This window comes from Aristolochia californica, unplaced genomic scaffold (assembly GCF_029961685.1).
Source record: "Aristolochia californica isolate CCGP_79_NKW_82.1479 unplaced genomic scaffold, dmAriCali1.0.hap1 SCAF_14, whole genome shotgun sequence".
NCBI lineage: Eukaryota > Viridiplantae > Streptophyta > Magnoliopsida > Piperales > Aristolochiaceae > Aristolochia > Aristolochia californica.
Genome location: NW_027181815.1, coordinates 22,217,923 through 22,240,539, shown reverse-complemented (window position 1 = coordinate 22,240,539; position 22,617 = coordinate 22,217,923). Strand labels below are relative to the sequence as shown.

The window sequence follows — 22,617 nt, the reverse complement described above, 5'->3', positions numbered from 1 at the left end:
TCTTAGTTAGAGTCACTTTGTATGAGGACTCTTGGTGACACCTCTCAAGCTCATGGTGGGTCCCACATTGTAACATACCCAAACTTTTATCATAATTAATATTTGAATTTGATTACATTGCTACTGAGTGGAGAACTAGTTATTTTTTAGATTTGTTAAAGTACTGGACAACATATCATATGAATCAGGTACAAATACAAGAGTAAAAAAAAGGAATTTTGAAAAGGAGTTCTGAAACAACTGTTGGAAAAATGAGTCGAGCACATGCGCATGAAGTCGAGTACATGCACATAGAGTTGAGCACAAAAGCAAAGAATCGAGCCCAAGGAAGAAGAAATACAAATAAAATCCATGCTAAAATAATAAAAGGAGTCGAGCCCATAAACCAAATAGTAATGAACAAGGAGTCGAACCCAGAAACAATAAACTTACACAATTATTTAAGCAACCAACTACATCAAGAAGATTCAATCCAAGTTGAAGATAAAGATCATGGGGGATTGGAACCCTATATAAAGAAATCAACCCTTATAGGAAGCAAAAGATAAAGGATTCAAATCAGACAAAGGATTTGACCTTCAAAAAGTCATTGGAGCATGAAGCATTCAACCCTAGGCAAAGAATTCGACACCAAGCTGTAGATATTGAAATCCAATACTTTTCCAAGGCCATATCTTTTGTTGTAGTCCTTCAATTTGTATAAGTGACCTACCAAAATGAAAAATAACTAGAGTATATTTAAATAAATATTTTTATAAATTTTAAAATATTTTAAACTGATTTTTAAGAAGAGCTAGAAACATGTCTAATATTGTACTAGAACTAGTTTTGGGAATTGGGGTTTTGTCCTATAGATACCCCAAGTCTTTTAAAGCCTACAGACAACTCTCTACATGAATTTTTCAAAGTTCCCCAATCATTTTCAAAAGTGATTCAAGAGTTTGATTTATAACATCCAAGGAGAAAGGGTTTATTCAAGATTTTGATCTTCAAAAAGCTAGTATTTTTGTATTTAGTATTACCTCTATAGAAGATTTATCTATTGACAGAAGTTTTGATGATTTTAATTATCAACACTATTGTGTTTGTGCAGACAACTCTCTATATGAAATTTTCAAAGTTCCCAAATCATTTTCAAATGTGATTCAAGAGTTTGATTTTTAACATCCAAGGAGAAAGCGTTTATTCAAGATTTTGATCTTCAAAAAGCTAGTATTTTAGTATTGAGTATTACGTCTATAGAAGATTTATCTATTGACAGAAGCCTTGATGATTTTAACTATCAGAACTATTGTGTTTTTGTGTGTGTGTGTAAACTTCTCTTCAACTGGCCTTATTTGAATTTGTTTTTTGAATATTGGGACTTATAGCCTACAATTTTGTGTTGTTGATCACTTAATAGTTTGCATAAACACCTTGGGACATGTGACCAACGATATTAGGTACATGCGACTACACCAAACAGAGAAGTTTTAAAACAACTTGTCAATCTATGTTGTAACTATGGTGTAAATGTTGTTTTGCAAACTATAGTGAAATATTTAATTCTAGGGCAAATATTCTTTGTGAATAGAGTAATAATCTAAAATAGTGATTATCAACCAAATAGGATTTTAAAAATATTAGTTCAAGCTATCTTCTCAATTTATTAATTAAAATTATTATAATATAATATTCGTGAAAAATGTATCAACAAAAGTAGTTTAAATTTATTAAATTAGAAAATGAGATATTCCTTCCACTAGTTTTTGGTTTACAAAGAGAACGTCTAGTTCTTGATGAAATCCTACCGCCCTCCCACCATTAGAGAGTGGATCTTTTCAAGATTTCACCAGGCATTAGTATGTTTGAAATTGTTATTTCTTCATCAAATATTTCTATCAGAATCAATATAGAGTTTGTAACCATCTCTGCTCTACTCATAGCTCGCAAAAATCGCAATTAAAAATAACAGAAGATCCAGAAAATAAAAAAATTGTTTGAGGAACGCAGAATCCATTCAAGGCGATACAAACAGTGTCGTCTCCTTTCTCAAAAACAGAATAAAAATAAAGATACATAAATACAAATATACTTCTGGATCCCACGTTTCCCTTTGAGACGGACACCTGCCAGGTCCCTTTCACCTCCCACCAGCCAGCATTGGTTAAAAAACAGATTCTCCAACAACAAATATAACGCAAAAAAAAAGAGGGTTACATACAGCCAAGCGGAAAAGAGAAACACCACAAAGCCACATTACCCAAAAGCTCCAAACAAAGTGGAAGCTATATGGGACCTGGTTTCAGACAGTATGCGGTTCCTTCACGCTGAGCTCTAGTTAGATGAGAAAAGGTAGGAAATTCAATCCTCCTTTTTGGTTTTGCCGTTACCCTGTTTTCCCTTTCGTGCAGTCACAGGGGCAACAATGTTAGCATCCATTACCTTCTGAGGTCAGATCTTCGGAGCCGCATTGGACTGTTTCAGTATCTACTGTTGGTTTGGTTTCTGATTTGATCTCTTGAGGGAGAGGTAGCTTGGTTTTCGGTGAGAGCCTCTTTGCCTCGTCACGAGTATAGATGTAGATCTTCCTAACCATGTTGCAGAACTCACTGAAAGAAAAGATTAAAAAGAAAGCAGAGGCAAATTATTTATTTGACTAACAAGTTTATTAGTAGCAAATAAATTATCTTTGATATTCCTAACAGAGGTAGGCTAATGAACTGCATGCGTTGCACAGCATTTACCAACTTAAGATGCCTAATGGGATCCAATGAAACCCTTTTTTTTCCCGAGAACAAATTATTTTGTAATTGTAAGAACGAGAGAAAAAATTGTATAGTACCCATAAATACAGATGCTTTCAAGAATTAAAAGGGCTGCTTTCTAGAAGACAATATATGTATATATATTAAAACCAAGTTCCGAGGTTATCTCAGCATTTTTCTGGAAAAGCTTCAATTGTTACAAAACTAAAACAGATTCGCCACACACATTAATAAGCAAACGAGTATTATTTGCCTATGTGAAAGATAGAGAATGAAGGGAAGAGTAAAGAACCGGCATATATCATGAAGAAAATATCAGTGGAGCACGAGGAACATGCTTTCTAGCCGTAGTCAACCAAATAATATAGCAAGACTAGCAACAATCATAACCTCTTAGTGGAGACTCACCTGACAGCCCATCGGCACCATCATACACCAAGCTAATGTTATTCACATGAGATAAACCAGTTTTCATAAAGCCAACAGGAACAAAGATAAGGGAACTCACTGCCAGGGATCATCTCCAACCATCATCATATCATCCTCATCGTCTGTGTAGACCACCTGCCATTTCTTTATGGGACCACACAGCTCACCTTCAATATTAAACATCTCTTCCAGTTTCCCAAGCAGGTCAACATATTGGTCAAATTTTGTTAGGTCCACTGCTCGCCCAACTGCAATACCTTGCATGTGAACCTGAGCACCATCAAATTGGATATTTTTACAATCAGAACTTGTCAGAATATAATTAAAAATCAACTTATTTTCTTATTCATAAGAAAATAAATCAGCATAAGCATTGGGTAAAATTATTATTTGACTAAGCAAACTCACCACAGTAACACAGATAATAGATGACAGAGTCCATAAAAATTACCTTGGTACAGCTTCGTGTTTGTTTGCTTTGTGTTTCTTGTGATGACCTCAGACATGATTTTTCAGGTTCACTGCTAACAGCAGGCACATCAGAGTGATTGGTATTCGATGGCTGAGATTGCCGATCGGACTCTGCTTCCATAGACGGAGCAGGTTGATCATCCACACGACCACCAGAAACTGTTGGTGCAGCTAACATCTCCTCTACATGGGGATTTTCCATAAGCTGGATCCCAAAAAGCCGGTAGCCATTGCTACCAGAATCTAGACGTTTTTCCCCATGTTCTTTACTGCCACCTGGAGTGAAACATTCACTAGGACCATCCCCTCTGTTAGACCAATAAGATGGGGTACTGGAAACAGATGATGGGGTGTTGTTCCCAATGAATGCATATGGCCCCGAATTTGCCATAGAGAATAGAGTGGCTGAGGAAGGATAAACTTGCCGTCCTCGTTGCATACTGGGATATGATAAGTTTGATGCTGGCTTGTCTGCAGATTTCCACATACCTAGGGCAGTCAAAAGCACAACAAATCTTTACTGGTGAAACTACTGAAACCAACAGAAAAGCTAATAAATAAATGGTAGGCATTGAGTTAGCATTTTCAAACCATATGCTGGTATTTCAGGTGTCGAAGGCAAAACCATAGGCCGGGTCCTTTTGTTCCTTTGTACTGGTTGGGAAGTGGAAGGAGCAGCTGCCACAAGGGGTTCCAATTCCCAAGGTGAAACTCTGTCTGGCCTTGGGATTGATGAAGGTTCATCCCATTGAACCTGTAAATAATTCAAGCCCTTTTAGCCCCCCAATGCATCTCAAATAGAATACAGCAACCACATGGTAGCAAGAGAGGCAGAACACAGGTCATAAAAAGCACTTCGGATCTAATGCACAAAGTGATTACCCAAATAACTTTTTTAATGTTTAGCAACAGACATATGATCATGTTTCCTGAAGAGCCAACTTCAATTTACCTTCAAGGACCTCCATTCTGAGTCTGCCCAACGAGATGATGTGTTGTCTCCTACACCAATTATGGTTCCACTGAACCTGTAAAATTGTAAACAAACCACTAGTGTTCTCCTTAGTTTCTTAATTGATTAAAGAAAAAACATTAGCTTAAATCACAATATATACCTTCTTTCAGGAGCTTCCTCACCCTCAAATCTCATCTTGAACCGCATCCCAACAGAAAGTTTATGATTTTTGGCTTCAAGATATTTATTCACACTTAAAATAAACTCAGACCTACTTGTTCTGGGATAAAAAAGTAGTGCATTAAAAATGAGTTTCATCTTAACAGCAGAAACAATAAAACATAACTACTGTTGAAAGGTAGAGGTGGATGAAACAACTACCTTGGTTTGTAGAAAACAGAAAAAAGGGTTCCCGTTTGTATGGCATGAGATGCAGTAGCAAGGACGCCTAGATGCATGCTATGGCTGGAGATGACAGATGAGGGCATATTATTTAGTTGCCGCATAAGCCGTCTCACTCCAACTCTTAGCTCTCCATTTTCACCTCTGTCACAGATCACAATGTACATCATTTTATGAACACCACATACACACACAAAAGACTCACTTTAATAAGCTGTAAAAAACTTGGACCCATAACCCCACATTAAGACCTAATCATTGACTTGCCTTAAAAAGATAAAAGCATCACCAGCAACGAGTCTCTTGGAACTAACAAATACACTCCAACCGGTAGTCAGCAGGTGTCTCCTTGGTTGCCCTGTACAAAATGCAGCAGAGTCAACCAACTTTCCAGTTCAGAATTTGTAACTGAGAAGGAGAGAGACAGGAGTTGGTTGTTGTTGCACAATGATCTAGCTGAGTTCATTTTGCTACAAGAATATAAACATAATAAAAGACATCCCTTCTGCATGAATTACATTTTCTCTTATGGTGAAAAAAATAATAAGCCACTTCCTGGCTAACATTCAGAATTTATAATCTCACAAGACCCATGGTGAGCAAATAATAGTCAGTTACTGACCTGGTGGACTACTACAAAGTATACCCTATTCTCTGGGACCATAAATCTCAATAGATCAATAAAGTGCCCATGCAATGTCAAGCACAAAAAAGACAGACCAACTTGTGACACCAGAACATTCAGTACCTTATTAATTAGCCAAAACCTTCAAAAGGTGATGGAACTCAAGAAGCCGAGCCCATAAAACCCTATGAGGGTAACCCAACCCAACGTCCATACTTCATGATGGAACCATAAGCACAAAATTACATGAATGCATATCTATCCACCATTTTGTAATGCAATGCCTATTCCCTCATTAATTTCATCACAAACACTACCTCAAGTTCTTAAAATTTATGGAAAACATTTATTTTGGGAATAAGAGGTGACCTCAAAGAATGTAACGGAAATGCCATTTCCCATGCAAGTCTATGGCAACCAATTCCTGCCACAGTTGATGCTTCAGCATGAATTACATTTTTCATCTCGTGGCACCAAAAAAACAAACCACTTTCTTGCTAACATTTAGAAGTTACTGTTAAAATACAAGTTCAGGGATATTTTGGTCATTGCCTACATTACATTTTTCCCTCATAGTATGGATGTAGATAGACAATGTCTTATTTTATCTATGGTTCAATTTTCATTCAATTTAGACATGTATTTTAGGAGAGATGTAACTTAAGAGTATTGAGGGGTATTTTTGTCCTTTTGTAAAATATCACTTAAACCCTAATTAAAAAGAGTATGTGCTTTTCTGGCACTTTCTCCAAGGCAGCAAGGCTGCTCCTCTCCCTAGTCTCCTTTTTTCCCTTTTTTTCTTTTTTCTCTTCCATTTTCTCCCCAAATATCATATTTTTCATGGTATTAGAACAGTAACGCACATCTTAGGCTGATTTATTTCAATTTTGTGGACCTTTTCTCTATTTTCAGCAATCTCCTTAAAGGAATTTCCCAGATTTCTAGACTGTTAGAGTCAAAATTTCAATTTTTCCCTTTTTTCTGCTTGTCTTAGCCCCTTGGCTAATGACTACTGGTTCTATTTGATTGATTATTGGGATTTAGAGGTGTTTGATGATCCCAATTTGAAAAAATTCTTCAAATTTACCTGCGCCATTTACCCTAATGCTTGCATCATCATTCATATGGCCTACGTCATCCTGATTTCTTGCAATTATGTCATTCTTTCATCGACTTATGGCCATAATTGCTGAAATTGATCATTGTTGCTCGGAAATTGAATGAATTGGGGTGTTGAATTGCCCTAATTGACTTTGGTGTGGGACGCACTTGACTGCACAAACATAGAAATTTGGGGAAAGTGTTTCTCTTTGGTTGGTTAACACACTAGTATACTGAATTGTGGTGTTTTGTGATATTTAATGGTAGAATCCAACACATAAATTACTGTCTAGAGAACTACTGAAAGCTAAGATGTAAAATTTTCTCAACCTATTCAGATAACTACGATTCGGTTGAATGGATCAAATTATGTGAACTGGTCTAAATCAGTTTTCATGTATTTGAGGGCCAAAAGAATGGTCACATATATAACAGATGATCCCCCTCAGCCTATTACTGAAGTCCGAGTGGCAGAAGATAATTTAGTAATGACCTGGTTGGTCAACAGTATGGAGTTCAAATTTAGTGATTAGATTTTGAGTTGCAATACTATAACGCAATGTGGACTACTTTAGCTTCATTTTTATCTCAAGAAAGTATTTTGTCAAGGATCTATGAGTTATATGTGAAATATTTTAATATAAAACGTGAAGGTAGATCAGTGGCAGATTATTTCATTGAGATGAGAGGAGTACTACAAGAGATTAGTACATTTCATCCTTTTACTACGAATGTTGAAGACATTCGTAAGAAAGAAAATCAAAATTCAAGTAGTCCAATTTTTGGATAGTTTGGGGCTTGAGTAGGATGCTATTCAAGCCCAACTGTTGGCCAATGAGAATGTGTCTACTCTTGAGCAAACCTTTAATAGAGTTTTTAGAACTAAAAGTGCGGTAGAAAATAAGAATAGAGTCTGGTGGAGCTCTCTCAAAAGTAGCTGCTCTTAACCTCCAGTCTTCTACTAGTAAGCTTCGTGGTGGTAATAATAGAGGTAGATGTAGCTTTTTCTCTACCCGTGGTCATGGCCGAAATGATCGGGAGAATCGGAATCATGTTTCTGAGTATTACTAGGAAAAATTTGGCAAGCCTACCTAGGCCAACTCTATAGTCACATACAAGGACACCTCTTCACACACTGGATCCCATGAGGAAATTCAGCAGTTAGTACAACGATTGGGTCAGCTGACTACTCCATCTACTACTTCTCAGACTACTAAGACTCCTTCCTCAATGAGTGCCACGATGGCTAGTATAAGTATGACTGCATTAAATGTGTCCCGTTTCCTCTCTTAGATCATTGATTCGGGAGCCTCTACACACATGTCAAATGCCCTCCTTATTTCAGTCCATTAATCCATCTCACTCATATTGTCGAGTTACTTTAGCTGATGGATCCACCTCTCCCATTCAGGGGAAGGGTATAGTTCACACTACTTGACAAATGTCCTCAGATTCTGTTTTATTTGTACCAAAGTTTAGAGTTAATCTCGTCTGTGAGTCATATTACTAAATTCTTAAACTGTTTGGTAACCTTTTATCCTAAGTCATGTGTTTTTCAAGACTTACAGACGAACAGGACGATTTGTTCAAGACATGAGAATGGAGGGTTCTACATGCTAGATGAAGTATCAGTTTCTCGAGTTGTGGCACTCACTACTGTAGATTCTTCTTACTAGTGGCATCTACACTTGGGACATCCATCACTAGTTAAACTATGTCAGTCTTTTCCTTCTTTGCCATCCGATATTTCATTTGATCGAGTCCTGTCAACTGAGAAAACATCATCACTCCAGTTTCCCAGTTAGTTCTAATTGAAGCACCAAATTGTTTTAAATTATTTCACTCTAATATATGGGGTCCGTGTCAGATCCCTAGTCCATTTGGTTTTAAGTATTTTGTGTCATCTATTGATGATTTCAGTAGAGTAACTTGGGGGGGTTAGTCCCTCAAATAGATTTTTCAAGTTCAAGTTCATGCCCAACATGAAGATCATGTCAGTCATGTACATAAAGATCATCTTCGCACTTGGTGTTAGTGTTGACGACTTCATGTGCACTGGAAAACAGTTTCCAGTGTTAGTGACCCAACATGAGAAAAACATAAAAAACAAGAGAATCTCTAAACCTTTACAGTGCACTTAATTACAACATAATCCTTAAACTCCAAATTAGGTAAAACAACCATTATTACTATACGAATAAGTTATTTAATGTATAATTAAATATATTAATATATTTATTAATTGAATTAGATATTTTATTGTGCATTAATATGGTAATTACATGAGCCAATGAAATACGTATATGATTAATTACAAATAATAAATAAATAACGTTATAAATAAAAAAACGAAAGTAATACGTTAAGTTATTAATTTATTAATAACATATGATATACTTTAACCTAAAAATGAATAATTTAAGAGAAAAAATTGATCTAATCATAACTTTAACACACTATATATGTACATAATATATTTTATGTATTATTAATTAATAATATATTATCACAAAATTTAAAGCCATTGGTTTAATTAACTATAGCAATCGGATAATTATGCCAAAATAATTTATCAAATATTTATTTTAAAAATATTTTAATTATGACTATTAAATCACTATTTTTAATATAGTAATTGTAAAATAAAAATTATAAATTAATGATTTTTATGAAGATAGTTTAATTTTTCCTAACTTAGGAAAAATTAAACATCTTCGTCTTCCTCAGTAGTGAGCCAGCGGGCAACGGCGATGGCGACGGGGACGGGCTAGGCAAAGGCGACGGCGGCGGGCAATGCCGACAGAGGCGGCTCTCCGACGGTACGCCGAGAGGGAGAAGAGAGGGAGGCCGAGAAGCTCTACAACAGATGCTCGACCTCCCGTGCTCTGCGGGAATGAGAGAGGGCTACGGGAATGGAGACGAGAGAGGGCTGCGGGAATGGAGACGAGAGAGGGTTGCGGAGACGAGAGAGGGCTGCGGGAATGGAGACGAGAGAGGGTTGCGGAGACGAGAGAGGGCTGCGGGAATGGAGACGAGAGAGGGAGCAGAGAATGAGAGAGGGTTGCGGGAATGCAATGGCAGAGAGGTGTGTGGCAAAGAGAGCCCCGCGCGAGAGTCATGTAGATGATTCTCAAAATTGGGCGGAAAGCACTTTCCGCCGTTTACTCTTGGGACATGAACTCCTGAGTCATGTATGTTCATGTACATGACATGAATTTCGGCGCCCCCTAACGACACCAGGACATGAACTGCATAATGCGCATGAAGATCAAGTCCTGAGTTATGTGCACTAACCACCCCTTAAGTGTATCTCCTACGGGAGAAGTCCGAAGTATTTGATGTATTCCTCAATTTTTTCAATGAAATAAAGAATCAATTTGGTGTTTGTGTTCATGTGCTTTGTGCTGACAATGATTTGGAATATCTTAATCATAAATTTTTAGTATTTTGTGTTTCTCATGGTATTACCCATCAAACGTCCTACCTTTAAAACAACAACAAAATGGGGTAACTAAAGTAAAAACAAACATCTCCTTGAGGTTACAAAGACACTATTACTACATAGTGTAAATGTTCCTAAATCCTTTAGGGGGGGGTGCAATTTTAGCTTCGTGCTACTTGATTAACCGTAAGCCCTTATCTGTTTGAGTAGTTAAGTTCATCTTCATGTTTTAAAGCCAAATTGTAAATTGTTTGATGTGGTTCCTCGTGTTCTTGGATATACTTGTTTATATGTTTAGAACTTCGGTTGATAAGTTGTCACCTTTGTCTGACAAATGTGCTTTTTTGGGATATTCTCATTGACAAAAAAGGTACAAATGTTATGACCCAATTCGATGGAAGACATGTGTCAACTAATGTGACCTTGTTTGAACATACTCCATCTTTTGCATCCTCTTCAAAGCGTCCTGTCTCACCTGAGACTCTTTCAAATAGTCCTATTCTTGTTGTAGTTTTGGATATACTAGCTTCATCGAGTTCTTCATTGCCTCTCCATGATTACAGTCATCATTCTCGTACTCCTACAGAGCCTCCAACAGTTACCTCTACAAAGCTCTCTTCTCATGATCCACCAGTTTCCTTATTGCATGTAGATCATGTTGTCATTGATTTGGGCTTGCCGATTATCTACTTCCTTTGTACCTCGTTCAGTGTAAGAAGCCCGGTGCTCTCCGGAATGGAAACAAGCTATAGATGATGAGATGAGTGCCTTAGTGTCTAGGGAACATGTGTCTATATGATCCACCTGCAAGAGAAGTTATCGTGGGGTGTCGTTGCGTTTATACTATCAAATATAATGTTGATGGCTCCATTGAAAGGTATAAAGACGGTTGGGGACGAAGCGGTATACACAAACTTTTGGAGTTGATGTCTTTGAGACATTCTCTCTTGAAGACGGACTTACTTCAGTACATAACTTAATCTTTGTGGTTATTAATTAGGGTTGGTCACTCTTTCAACTTGATGTGAAGAATATCTTTCTATATGGTAATCCACGTAAGGAAGTGCATATAGAGCAACCTCCTAAGTATGTTGCTCAGGGGGAGACAGGAAAGCTGTGTAAGCTACAAAAGGCTATTTATGGACTTAAACAAAGTCCACAGGCCTGGTTTGAAAAGTTTAGTATTGCGGTACTACAGTTTGGGTTTTATAGGAGCAACTGTGATCATTCCATCTTCCCACTTAAAATTGGTGTGGTTGTTTTGGTTGTCTATGTAGATGACATTGTGTTATATGGCAATAATCTTGATGGTATTACAAAAGTTAAACAATATTTAACCACACATTTTCAAACAAAGGATTTGGGCTCTCTCAAGTACTTCATTAGCATTCAAAGGGGAATTTTATCGTCGTTGTTGGCCCTTCATCAGAGAAGACATTTCCAGCATGGACCGCTCCTTTTATAAGCATGACAGCAAATATAGGAGTATCAGAGCCTCTTTCATCGCCCTCATCCCTAAAAAAGATGGGGCAGAGCTCCCATCCGACTTTCAGCCAATCAATCACACTACCATTGCATATAAGGTGATAGCGCACCTCCTTGCTAGTCGTCTCAGGGCAATCCTCCCTATTGTCATTCACCATGGACAAAGAGCTTTTATTAAGGGAAGAAACATTCTTGATTCAACCATGGCATGTCATGAACTTAGTCATCATTTCAAGGTCCGAAAGCTCCCCAGATTCATCCTCAAGTTTGACTTCGAAAAGGCATTTGACAAAGTTAACTGGAAGTTGCTGGACACCCTCCTGGGGAAGATGGGATTCGGAGAAAAATGGCGCTTCTGGATCCAAAGCTGCATCTCCTCTGCAAGTTGTCCTTCTCAACGGAAAAATTTGTGGGTATTTTAAGGAAACCAAGGGAATCAGACAGGGAGACCCCCTCTCCCCCCCTGCTCTTCAACGTGGTGGCAGAATATCTATCCTCCTTGATCTACTCGGCCAAGAACACGGGATGGCTCCTCCCCACGACTGATTGCACAGCCTTTGATATTCTGATTCTCCAGTTTGCGGATCATACTATTTGCTTCGGGGAGTTTGCGGATGATACTATTTGCTTCGGGGTTGGTACTATGGATCATATCAGAAAATTACGTGTCATGCTGGGATTATTTGAATTAGCTTCTGGTCAAAACATAAACTAGGGAAAAACCACTCTTCTTGGCTATCATATTGGTCCAGCTATGCTTCGGGATATGGCAGACTACCTGGGATGCTTTGTGGGAAATATGACAGCTACATCTCTTGGGCTCCCACTTTTTGATTATCGGCCATTGGCGTCACTATGGTCCACCCTTATTGAGAAATTTAAAAAGAGGCTAACCACTTGGAGGGGTAAACTCTTATCAACAGCGAGGCATCTAACTCTCCTCAAGTCTTGTCTGGCGGGGCTGCCAAATTATCTGTTATCATTCATGCACTGTCCAGCCTCCGTTTGCTCCAAAATTGATGCCATCCATCGACGATTTCTATGGAGATGTCCAGAAGATACCATCTAGTTAGTTGGAAGGATATTTTCATGTCTCATAATAGGGGAGGATTGGGCATCCGGCCTACAAGAGAAATGAACAAAGCTCTTATGCTCAAATGGATTTGGAATTTCAACAACAAGCATAATAGTTTATAGAGGAATATGGTGAAATTCTACCTTCAGTTTTCAGGTGCTTGGTGGAGAGAGGGCGGTGCTGCTCACCTCCTATCCTCAATATGGAAATCAGTTTTCAAGCTCCTTCCAGTATTCAGAGATGCTACTTCGTTTCACACGGGCAATGGAAGGAACTTTCTCTTCTGGTCAGACGAATGGTGTGGCCCCCGATCCCTCTCGAAGGACTTTCCAGGGCTGCATAGGGTGGCAAGCGACCTCTCTTGCTCTGTGGCTGATTCATGGAGTGATCACTCGTGGAGTCTCCCGTTCCGTTGGGGATTAAATGATAAGGAATCGTTGGCTTTTTGCTCTCTCCTTACCAAACTCAGCAATATTATTATCTAGGAGCACTCAATTGATAAGCTGATTTGGAAGCCCAGTAATAATGACCGATTCATTGTCACTTTGACTTACTCTCATATCATAAAGCAAGACTACAGTACTCATGAGCACAAGGCGAATTTGGCTTGGAAACTCTCAGTGCCAAGCAAAATCAAATTTTTCGTGTGGCCAACCATCAGAGAACAGATTCTTACTTCAGACAACCTTCATAGAAGAGGCTTCATTGCCCCTGATCTTTCGTCCCCTTTGTGGTGAGTGCAAAGAGAGTCCAGCATGTCCTCTTACACTTTGGATTTTCGTGGCAAGTTTGGATGAAGATCTTTCAGTAAATTGGGCTCCAACTGGGGCTACAACAGGACCTCTTTGGCACCTTTGAGATAGTCAGAGGGATTCCCCTTCCTTAGTTGGGCAAGTTAATTCGGTCTGTCTTGCGCATGTTCCATGGTGCATTTGGTTCAAGCAGAATAACCCGAGATTCAACTCCAAAGCTAGCACCCCAGACAACACGGTTTTTCATGTCGTTGGCCTCATCACGGGCTGGCTTCATACAAAGAAGAATTTTGTCACTCTATCGGGGTTTCCCTTCGTGAAAATTGGAATTTGATCGCTCATATGTTTGGCCCCAGCAGACCTCCGAGTATGGCTATCTCGGATCCTCCCCCTTACGACTACATAAAACTGAATTTTGATGGTAGTGCTATTGGATGTCCTGGACCAACAGGAGCAGGTGGTATGTTCAGAAGTCACAATGGAGACCCTATTCTTTCTTAAGTTGATCCAGTGAGCATTGCTGATTTTAATACTGCTGAAGTTAGTGCTCTGCTGTTCGGCCTCCAAATCTTCAGGGATCGTCCCCATAGCAAATTAATCATTGAAGGCGACTTGAAGACGGTTATTAGTTAATGTTCCAAAGACAACCTCCCCCCTTGGCACCACTGGCCCATCACTGATAGTATTGCTGACATTGTATCTTCTACGCATTATAATTGGAATCTCATTCCTAAATCAGCCAACTCTTTGGCTGATAAATTGGCAAAATTCAGAACTTCCCAGCAATCTCTCATTGTTTGGGAAGGCTTCCCTCCTTTGTAATATGCACTCTTAAGCTTTTGCCTTAATAAAAATCAACATCATTTCAAAAAAAAAAAAATACTTCCTTAGCATAAAAGTTGTTCATAGCAAGCGAGGTATTGTTCTTTCTCAAAGAAAATATATATTGGAAATGTTACAGGAGTATAGTTTGTTAGGAGTTAAACACATAGACACTCCCAAAAAAGTTAATCATAATTTGGATGACACCCAAGGTCCTACACTCGAGGATAAAACTCAATATTGACGGCTAATAGGTAAACTGATCTATGCTACATTTACAGGGCCGGATATCTCATTTGTCAGAGGAGTTGTTAGTTAGTTCATGGAAAATCCTCAAAGAGCCCATTTAGAAGTTGCTCAAAGAATTTTAAAGTACCTGAAGGGTGCAACTAGAAAATATCTTCTATATAGTCAGAATGGGAAAGTTGATGTACTTGGATATTCTAATGCCGATTATGTTGGCTGTAAGATGGATAAACATTCTAAGTCAGGCAACTGTTGTTTTGTTGAAGGCAACCTAGTAAACTAGAAAAGTAAGAAACAAACAGTTGTGAGTATATCTAATGCAGATGCCAAGTATCGAGCAATGGCTCACACAGTTAATGAGCTTCTGTGGATTAGGGTTGTTCTTCTTGAATTTGGTTTTACGTTACCTAACCCTATGGTTATAAATTGTGATAACCAGGCAACCATTTTATTGCCAGCAACCCCATATTCCATGAAAGAACGAAACATATATAGGTTGACTGCCACTTCATTAGTAATGCAATTATACAAGGGAAGGTGATAACTCCTTATGTAAAATCTTCAGACTAGCTGGGAGATATATTTACCAAACCTTTGGGAATACATGAACATGTATACATCAGTGACAAGCTAGAATTGTTTGATAACTACTCTTCAGCTTGAAGGAGAATATTAAAATACCAATTCAGGGATATTTTGCTCATTTTCTACATTATATTTTTCTCTTGTAGTATAGTTGTTAGATAGACAATGTCTTATTTTATCTGTGGTTCAATTTTCATTCAATTTAGACATGTATTTTAAGAGATATGTGATTTTGAGTATTGAGGGGCATTTTTGTCCTTCCGTAAAATATCACTTAAACCCTAATTAAAAAGAGGGAGGACGTGTTTTTCAAGCACTTTCTCCAAGGCAGAAAAGCTGTTCTTCTCCCAGGTCTCCTTTTCTCATTTTTTCTCTTATATTTTCTCCCCAAATCTCATATTTTTCACTTATAATCAAGACCCACTGTGGGTAAGGAATAGGTCAATTAATGACTAGGTGGACTGCCATAAAATCTTCCCATTCTTAAGGACCAATAAAATGGCCCTGCAATGTCAAACAGTAAAAAAGAAAAGTATATCAAAAACAAAAAAAAGACCAATCGGTGGCTTTATGAAAAGATGCTGGGAAAAATACACCCCAGAAAGCGTTGCTTTCCTATGCTTAGGAATAGAAAGTGACGTTAATGAACAAGTACAAACACTCAAGAGAAGAATTAATGCCCATCTTGAGGTACTTAAAACAGGAAATACTGAAGAAACAGTACGTTTCCTTACAGATCTACAAAGCTATGTGGATCAAGAAATAAATCTTTTTAGGATCTTAGAACCGATCCGAGAAGCGAAAATAAGAATGGTTAATAACAAACCATCAAAAAAGGAGTTACAAGAAGTAATTTGCAAAATATCTTCTGTAAAAACTCATCATGGAACAGATAGAGATCGTCTTATACAAGATATCTGTGCCTTAACACAAAATGAAGAATTGAGAGAACTTGTTATACAACACATCACTCCTTTCATCACTTTGTATCAATTGGAACGATTGCTTGAACTCCTGGTTTATTTAGGCTTTTCAACCTTGTAAACTCAGACGGGGTAACCAATTTTGTCTTGAATGATTTCTCATTACTAGACAAGTCCGTTTCCATCTGGGATGGATCCGTTAAGACTTCCTTTTCAGCTCTAGACTGACAGGTAGAAGTCCCTGATTCCGATTTCAATGAAATCGTTAAGGTTTCCTTTCCAGCTCTTGACTGGCAGGTAGAAATCCCTGATTCCCCTATCTTCAGAGAAGATTGGGTTGTGATTTCCTAGAGCATTAAGAACCTCGCTAATAAGTCAAAACCTTCAAAAGCTGATGGAACTCAAGAAGCCAAGCCCATAAATCTATCTCACATGAAGGTAGACCATCCAAATGTCCATACTTCATGATGGAACCCATAAGCACAAAACTACATCAATGCATATCTATCCACCACTTTTGTAGAGTAAAGCTTATTCCCTCATCAATTTCATCACAAACATTACACCAAGTTCTCAAACCCTATGGAAGAAAAGATTCAATGTGGGAATAGAAATGACCTCTAAAAATGTGACGGAAATGCCATTCATTCCCATGCAAATCAGTGGCAACCAATTCCTGCCAGGGTGGATGCTGGGACATGTCCTGTATTGAGAATATCAAGAAAATTTAAGCATGAGATCAGAAAAAAAACGTTATGAATCAATAAGAAGGACAAGTTTAGGAGCTCACTAGTGGTGGCAAACATTCATCTGCATGTCTTCTAAGAACAGAAAAGCCCCCATGAGTGCTTGTGTCAGAAGCAGTAAGTGTTTTACAAAATGAGTGCACAGTAGCCCGTGGAGGTTCTGGTAGTGGAGGATCAGGCTTGGTAATCTCATGTTGCTGATACACAGAAACATAGAAAAAATATAAAAATTAAAAAAAAAATCCAAAAAGGCATAAAAGTCGAGGGGAAGTTAGAAGTGAAGACAAAGAATCAAGAGATCTTGTAAAGATGGCAACTATTCCATAAGAAAAGGTGTCGCCACCTAAGTTATAAACAACTGCTGGTGCTTAAAAAACTAGAGCTAGATTTTAAAGAAGGAAGAACTCACATCTGGCTCAGGCAACAGTGTTATCTGTGCATAAACTTCATCTGTCTCTGGCTCTGCCTGCATTTGAGAAATAGTAGAGTTAGTCCAGTGAATTCTAAAACATGACACCATCTGAGAGAAAAAGAGCTTTCAACACGAATTAAAAATTGAATTAAATGAAAAATACCTACCCTAAGCTGAACATGGACAACCTTGCACAAAATCTTAGATGGCAAGTTGAACAAAGGCATTTGCTGATCCAAGCCCTGATGAGTTGAGGCTTCAAGCTACGAAAGAAACCAAAATAGAAAAAAATTCATGTAAACAGAGAAACCGCAACTTTTTGTTGGTCAAAACTAAATGGCATTGGCAGTGTCTAAATAAATGCTCACATTGGTATTCAAAAAGACAAATAAAATAAGCAGATAAGAACATAAATTAATAATTTAACTTTGGGCACATTAAAGAAAAGTCAGTCTTCATTGAAGGCCAGCAGGTCCAATTTTATCATACTTAGCATCATTTTGAAAATTCAGTGAAAAATGTCATTATGATAGTAAGAAATCTATAATAGAAATCTTTATACCTGTTCCATATGACCTTGAGGAAAGTAATAAACCCGTTCATTTTCACGTGGGACAGTAACTAAAGGGCCAGCACAAGCAAGCCAAAGTTCTTTATACAAAACATCACCAGAGCCACCTAAGAATCAGGAATCACATAATCAGCAACTATAAAACCTGATAGAACATTACAGCATAAAGATAAAATAGGGAGTTGGAATGAAAGGAACTCCCAGCATAGCAGGGCTTTCTGACCCAATGTCAGGACCAAACCCAGGTTCTTCAAAATCAGGGTGAAGTCAACCCAGACAGGTCGGCTCAACCTGAACCGAGAGCTGGACATGGGGTGGGGAGAGTCACCGAGACAGAGGGAGGCGAGTTCGACCCCCCAACTTGACCCAGCCCCATTAAAATCCGGGTCAACTCAGCCAAGTCAAAGTTGATCTGCAGGGTTGGAAAAACCATGCAATAGTAGGACAATATGGTGGCCTATATTGGCCCATTTCATTGGAAAACAACACTCATATCATAAGGCAAAATAATGCAGAAGTGCAAATCTCCAGTTTTAGAAGTAACAGTAAAACAATTACATCAAACATGACTGCATAAATTAAAGAAAAATGCATAAATCAACTGATTAACATAAATGACATTGATGAGACAGAAGATGTACAGTACATGAAAACAATCATGCACCAAAAGCCACATCAAAAACATACTGAAATGCATGACCAAACATGACTGCAAAATTTCCATGAAGCACTAACATTTACCGGAGGCAAGGCAGACAATTTGCAGTTATGAAAGAGGACAAGTAACAACATAGGATAGGTAATGCTCATACTAAGGTAAGAAAATGTATCCAAAGGACACCAAAGGAAAAATGGTCGTGCATAAATGTGCTGGAAAAACAAACAGTAAGTATTACTTGGAACACGTGCAACTTCCACCAGGATATCAAGGGAAAATCTACACATCCAATAAAGAATAGAAGCCACATAACTGTCGCTTGCCACGCATTTTGATCCAAAGGAAAGTGGATGTCATGATACATCCATGAGTACGTTTATCTATCACTTTTTTAAAAGACAACAAAAGACAAAGGGTACTAAAAACACAATGAATGCCTAGAAACAATTAGAGAAAAAACAAGCCATCAGCTGGAAGAGCGTCAGAAGGCTAACCTGAGCAGGGACCTCCAGTAGTGTGGGTAGAAGCTGGAAGCGACATGGGTATAAAAAATCTTCAAAGCATTTAACCTAGAACAGTTTCCCCAGATCAACAGAAAGGAAAATGACTTTGTGAATGAACTAAAACAAATAATGGCAGCCTATTTCTCACAGAGAAATTTCTTTCATTAAAGCAAAGCCTAGGAATACGAAAGATATAAGCCTTTCAGATCACCAATCTCAACAGCTTCTATCATTCAAACCTCCATTTACACACGCAGTTACACCATTAGCCTTCAAACTGAGGCCCAAACCCAATAAATGACTAAAACTCCTCGATCATATGAAAAGAATCCGTAGGAAGGTGATAGAAACAGCTAAAAATAATGACAGACTTCTAGGGCAGCGTAAACTCAAAAATAAATTCGTCCCAAAGCCCTAAAAAAGTACAAACGCGCCTCCAGAAAGAGCAGTCTCATTTATAACCACAACATCACAGATTCCCCAAAGCGTACATCTCCAAGAGAGAGAAGTTCCATGTATAACAGCAAAATCACAATTTATTCGTTTAGAGGAGCATCTACTGGATTTTTGTGCTTCAGAGATTATATCAGAGAGAAAACTTTTGACCAAGTTGTAAAGCGAATATCGGTAACCGGAACTCTTTTAGATCGAGTGGAACTTAACCAAACTCAGATTTTAGACGGGAAATAGCACAAGCAGAGAGAGACAGAGACAAGAGGAAGATTTTCCTAAATTTCACCACATCCATTTATGACTCTACATCAGACTAGTACGTAACTCAGAATTTCCGAAAAATAAACATAGATACATCATTCATTGATTACAAACTTTGCCAGATTCGAAAACCCTTGCCACGAAACCAAATAATCATGTGGTAAGAACATTTCTCCAGCTTGATCCATTTAAGAGGAAAAAGAAAAAAATGGCTTAAGAGAGGTGAAATATGTTTGATTTTTAATACTTTAGTTTAAATCGAAATTATATAATCTATGCTCGCAATTATCATTTATGTCCAAGTCTCTTACCCAAAACACTGAAGCTCGCCATCTCTATCTGCAGCCGCGAATTCCTTCAACAAAGCCAGGAAATAAACTCAGACGACCCCACGATTTTCACACTATTTTTAGCACAGGACTAACAAGAGGCCACCTGCCCTGGAATCAAAATCGACTCTGCAGCCTTCTTCAGGCTTAAGTAAAGTTGCCGACTTCTCAACAACAAGAGCACGATTTCCAACTCTATGTGACGAATGTACCGAAATGTGCAACCATTTCCTTGCCAGAAGAGATTGCCCGGCAATTTTCCCCGTCCGCCGAAATTCAACAACTTTTCTCAAAGGTCCACTACCAGAAACCCTAGAAAGGCCCTAATCGCTGTCAGCCTATCACCCACACGATCGCATGCTAGAAGTAAAAAAACACAAAATGCGCTGAAACACCTCTACCACTTTCAACTAACCCGGATCGCCGTCGTGCCTCTTCCAGAACGCTCTCAGCCCGTAGAATAAATTAATTGGCCGAAAATGCTCGATAGATGACGGAATTTCCTTCCAAGAGTCACCGATCAGTAATCGAATAAGACTTAGTTGTCGCAGTCCGCAGAGGGTATGAATAATAGATAGCAGCTGGGAGAAACGCCTCCAACTATTAACTTCAGCTCGCCAGTCGAGAGTACGCCCCCACAAAAAGAGCAAAAGAAATCCACTGCAAGCTCGCTGCCTCTTTTTCGGCACCCTTCTGTCGAAGATCGCAATCTCTTCTCTCTCGGGTTCTTCTTCCCTTCTAGGTTTTTGATGTTGCTGGAATTTTCTGTCTCACCCTCTGCTGTCTCTCTAGAGGAGATCGATGAGTGTGCACAATGCGCAGTCCTATGCTACACCGACGCCGAAGGCGTGCCCCTTAAAATCCCCACACCTCCACGCGCAGAGGAAAATCATCCACCCTTTTTCCCGAAAGAACCCTCATTTTCCCACACGAATTACGAAAAGGCCATTTCTCTGTATTGCGACAGACCGTGGAAATGACCCCGCTGTCCCCCTTTGGACCGTAATGGGGAACTGGTCCCCTTCCAACTTGGCAGTCTGCTCACATGCAACCTCTGCCTTGGGGGTTTCGGTCAGACGCGGTGGGCCATGCGTCTGTACTATTTTGCATCGATGGCCAGGATAACTTCTGCCGTTTGTAATCATGCGTTGCACTCTCTAACGAGTGCGACTGAATGTTTGCATATTTTTTCCACTTAATTGTTTTAATATTCTACCAAGAAAATTTTTTAGGTTATACTGATTTCAAGGACAAAAAACTTTTAATTCTTTTTGTCTATTAAAAAGTTAAAAGGAGAAAATTAATTTAAGAAGGCAGATATATAAAAAATGATAAATTGGAATTTAATTTAAAATAAAGAACTTTTTAAGGAGATGGCGGGTGCTCCCACCCTCTCTCTCTTAATTGGGAGGGTTTGTTATCCCCTATCGCATGAGAAAGGTAAGCAATAAGGAGAGGATTTTGGTTTTTGCCACCATCATCTTTGTTACAGTAGAGACTTGGAGGAAGAAGGGTCATTTCATTCTTTCCTCCCCCATTTTTCTACCAATAAGGAATGACATTTTGGTCCAGGCAAGCACTAAGGAGAGGATTTTGGCTTGTACCACCATCATCTGTTACAACTGAGACTTGGAGGAAGAAAGGTCATTTTACTCTTTCCTCCCCCTTTTTTCTACTAATAAGGAATGGTATTTTGGTTAACAGGAAGACTTACCTCTAGTCATAGCAATCAATTTCTAGAGATCAGAGATCGGTTCTTCTATTCAAATGCTCGTTGATAGAAAACACAAGTGCTCTACTAGACCAGATCACATAACCTTAAACTCTTCTTTTCCTATCAAAAGACAAGAGGTTGTAACTACTAGGTAGTTACAACTATCCACTACAACCTAATGGGTCATTTTTTTAATGTGTCTAACATTCTCCCACTTGATCGATTCACATACGTAATATGTAACATTGAATATTGATACATCTTAAAAAATATTTTTCACATATATAATATCCTTATACCCAAATAAATAAGATTAAATTATATAAATCGTGATGGTAAGTCTTTTAGAGCAAGTTTACCTTCCACGTATAACTATGCAACTGTCTCCTTTGAATGAGAACTTTATGTGACACATATCTTTATGAATGAACTTTCAAATGCTCATTCAGGATCATTTTACATTGTTATTCTCTAAATTTCATGTATATAACTAAATAAAAGAAGACAAAAAATGAATTTAATGGAGTTTTTCAATTGACAAATTATGATACAAACATAAAGTGAATTTTAATTACGTAAAATTACATAATAGAACTAAGTCTCATATGTTCAACATGTCTCTTATAAGCAATGGGTGGTAGACATTTTGTCAACGGATCAACAACCATTAATCTGGTGTTGATGTGTTCCACAACCACTTTGTTTGTTTGGATATGTTTTCGAATAGCTAAGAAATTGATGTCAATATGTTTACTATTGTTACAATGTGGGACCCACCATGGTGCATGAACTGGTGGGACCCACCATGAGGACGTGGGATGTCAAGAAGAGTCTTCACCCAAACTAACATGAGTTAAAAAAGTAAGAAGCACAAACTGAAATGAGTTAGAAGACTTGAAGATCAAGTGGG

The 22,617-nt window shown here is 38.3% G+C and overlaps 1 protein-coding gene across 3 annotated transcripts; it reads right to left on the bottom strand.

The window, feature by feature from the left end:
• Nucleotides 1–1,958: 1,958 nt before the first annotated feature.
• LOC137949519 (auxin response factor 1-like) lies at nt 1,959–20,795 on the bottom strand. 3 transcript variants are annotated; one of them, XM_068795580.1, is made up of 16 exons: nt 20,409–20,795; nt 19,976–20,305; nt 18,942–19,016; nt 17,781–17,896; nt 17,386–17,481; nt 17,216–17,272; nt 16,851–17,003; nt 16,679–16,763; nt 5,272–5,362; nt 4,984–5,148; nt 4,763–4,882; nt 4,600–4,675; nt 4,239–4,401; nt 3,628–4,136; nt 3,256–3,446; nt 1,959–2,591 (listed from the first exon to the last, which is right to left on the bottom strand). In XM_068795580.1, exons 3-16 carry the CDS (start codon nt 18,985–18,987, stop codon nt 2,411–2,413), a joined length of 2,049 nt encoding a protein of 682 aa, XP_068651681.1. In that variant the 5' UTR covers nt 18,988–19,016; nt 19,976–20,305; nt 20,409–20,795; the 3' UTR covers nt 1,959–2,410. The 3 variants fall into 3 exon arrangements, with proteins under 3 accessions (XP_068651681.1, XP_068651682.1, XP_068651683.1); XM_068795581.1 differs by having other exon boundaries at nt 19,976–20,019; XM_068795582.1 differs by lacking the exon at nt 18,942–19,016 and having other exon boundaries at nt 19,976–20,795.
• Nucleotides 20,796–22,617: the final 1,822 nt, after the last annotated feature.